At 54.5% G+C, this 2,834-nt stretch overlaps 1 gene segment (V, D, J or C); it reads left to right on the top strand.

Moving 5' to 3' along the window:
* Window positions 1-1,927: 1,927 nt before the first annotated feature.
* Window positions 1,928-2,570, top strand: LOC122192364 (the record flags this gene model as incomplete). The annotated part of the segment is given in 2 exon segments: window positions 1,928-1,979; window positions 2,157-2,570. Coding segments are annotated over 2 exon segments (466 nt in total), but the record flags the coding sequence as incomplete, so codon positions are not given.
* Window positions 2,571-2,834: the final 264 nt, after the last annotated feature.

The raw sequence follows: 2,834 nt of genomic DNA, 5'->3' as shown, positions 1-2,834 counted from the left end.
TTGCAGCTGCTGGCCAGAGGGGTCGGGCCGCAGGGCCGGCATGGCACGCACTGGTCACGGCAGGACATGTCTCAGGGATGGAGGTGTACCTGTTTGGGGAGAGCAGGGAGGAAGCAGAACATGGGGCTGCGTGAGGAGCAGCCTAGCATCACACTATAAGAAATCAATACTCAGGCAGAGCTTGGAGCTGAAGACAGTTCAGGGATGTCCAAGGGATTCTTGGTCTCATCCTGACAGAGCCCAATGAAAGCCACTGGGACCTATGTACTACCTACCAGTAGTACTGCCCAGACCCTAGTCCACAAGATATCTGATTACAGCAGACTATGACATTCTCCCCACTTCCCCATCATGACAAGCAGAAACAGGCATGGAACAGAACTAATAGCAGCTGAGAGTTCCGCTGAGCTCAGAGCTCTGTTTGGAGAATGAAGAGAACAGAACAAGACGCGGCTTCACACTCACCTGGTTCCCAAGAAGATGGAGGCAGGAGAAGTGGATGAGAGAGCAAGGAGCTGGACAGGCTTTTATAGTGGACCCAAGCTGCCCCATTTCCAGAGGCATCCCTAGAAGCAGTGATTATTTTGTGACAAGAACCTCTTGAATGCAAAACATCCCAGCTATTGGTATGGGCTGTGTGTTGGTTTTGCTTCTCACATCCTGATATGTCACTCCCATTGCTCATGGAAGGCATCTGTTGAGTGGCAGGAAGAAAAACCCAAGCATTTCCAGGCAGCGCACATCAGTGTGGGCAGAACACTCAGCTCATGTGTTGGAAGAATCCAGCAAAGTCAAATGATATCAGCATGCTTAGTAGGATATTGGTGAGAAATAACAAGAGCCTGTGTATTAGATCCCTTGAAGGGGCTCATCAGAAGAGGCTGAACTCAGGCTTTGTGACTGGAGGAAGGAGAAAAGTTGTGTGAGACTTAAAGGAGACACCTCCCTTTGGTAGTGGATTCTCCAATTTGCTGAAGTCTCAGCTGTTTGATTTCCTTGGCAAGGAATGGCAACTCCAGTGCTGCAGAAGGACTCAAAGAAAAAAGTTTGTCTGCATATCAGTGCGCAATCCCTCGCAACTCTTCCATGCATTTCTGCTTCCAGACAGCAGTGACTTTAGCCACCCTAATAAATGCAGGATGGGCAGTATAGTTGGACAGGAGGAACTCTAGTGATTTCTGAATTCAAAAAGGGGTAGTCGAAGTGTGAGCAAACTAGAGACATTGCTGCCCAAGCAGAGATACAGTCAGAAGCACCACAGGGCAGCCTGAGATGAAAACTTTCTGGGAAGAACACTGAAAAAAGCATCCTTAACTCTCCTGTGGCAGAAAAAAGGAAGCTAAGGAAATTGCATGTCCACTGCACCATGAGATGCCAGAAACAGGGAGAAGTGAATGTGTAATATAATGATTGCTTGGTTTTCATCCATTTTCATGATAATTCTTTCAGACAGACCTACAAGGCCCCTGAGCTTCATTCATGGGAATGAAGCACTCCCTATACAGGAAGAAAACCTACCAGAGAACTTAATCCAGTTGGACATGCTTCTGCCCTTGAAATGATCCAGGATGCACCCAAGGTGATTGATCAGGTGATGTCATTGTGATGCAGCTCCCTATCATCCTTCAGGAACCATGACAGTTGAGGGATGTTTGTCATAGCTAGGAAAAGCAACATGCATCAAAAACATCTAGAAGGACTGAGAAAGGGAACTCAGGAAACTGTACTCCATTCACTCCTTCCTCAGGAATGTGCCTTGGAGCAGATGACTTTAGATACCATTATGCGACATCCAAAAGACAGCGAGGCGGTTTGGAGCAGCCCGGGGCGGAGCTGGCGGCGGCGGCGGCGGCGGGGAGGAGGCGGCGCGGGCGGAGCAGAGCCGGGGCTGGCGGGGGCAGCGCGGCGCGGGCGGCGGAGCAGCGGGATGCGGCAGTGCCGGGCCGCGGGGCTGGCGGGGCTGACCGCGGTGCTGCTGGGTGCGCGGGGCTGCCGCCGGCGGGGCCGGACTGCGGGGGCTGCGGGGGGTTGCGGGGCCTCGAACGCCTCTGTACGATTGGCATCTTTCTGACCTCGTGCACCTCTCTCCTCCTGCATGAAATCTGTGTGGGAGAAAATGGATTTTCTGAGTTTGCTGCCTCTTTTCTTCTCGGTAGTGGCTGTGAGCAGAGCCCAGGTGCAGCAGGAGCCGTCGGCAGCGACCAGCGAGGGCACCGACATCAACATCACCTGCTCACACCCCAACATACAGCCCGACGGGTACATCCATTGGTACCGTCAGCTCCCGGGCCGAGGCCCCGCATTCCTCGTCAGCGCTTTTAAAGGCTCCAAGCAGGTTCTGGATCCGGAGGGGCAGCTGTGGGTGTCGGCAGACCGCCGCTCCAGCGCCCTGCGTCTCGCCCGGCCCCGGCTTGGGGACGCGGCGCTGTATTACTGCGCCGTGGGCGCACGGGAAGCGAAGCCGGGGCTGCGGCCGGGCACGAACCGCTTGGGGCGGGGCGGGGGCGCAGTGCCGTCCGGGCCCGCAGGGGGCGCTGCCTGCATGGCCGCCAAACTCCATCCTGACCGGGGTGCGCCGCCCTGAGTTCTCCACAGAAACGAGCGCTGCACCCATAGCAGCCATTCGCTGAAGCCAGTATGAATCACGCGCACCTATGTTTCAGGTTGGCAGGAGGGCACAACTGACAGCAGGAGCTCTGCTGTACCAGAGACATCCACACAGTTCTGTTTCATCTTGTATTCTCTCCTGCTTCCGTAGTGCCACATGTCTAAGAGCAGGAGAAAACCTGTTCCCAAGAGTCAGCAGGATGTCTTGCACCTCACACAGTATCCCA

Source organism: Lagopus leucura, unplaced genomic scaffold, assembly GCF_019238085.1.
Source record: "Lagopus leucura isolate 7727_CA_CO unplaced genomic scaffold, USGS_WTPT01 24076-0_obj-0_obj, whole genome shotgun sequence".
In the NCBI taxonomy this organism is placed as follows: domain Eukaryota; kingdom Metazoa; phylum Chordata; class Aves; order Galliformes; family Phasianidae; genus Lagopus; species Lagopus leucura.
This window is presented reverse-complemented; position numbering and strand designations above follow the sequence as displayed.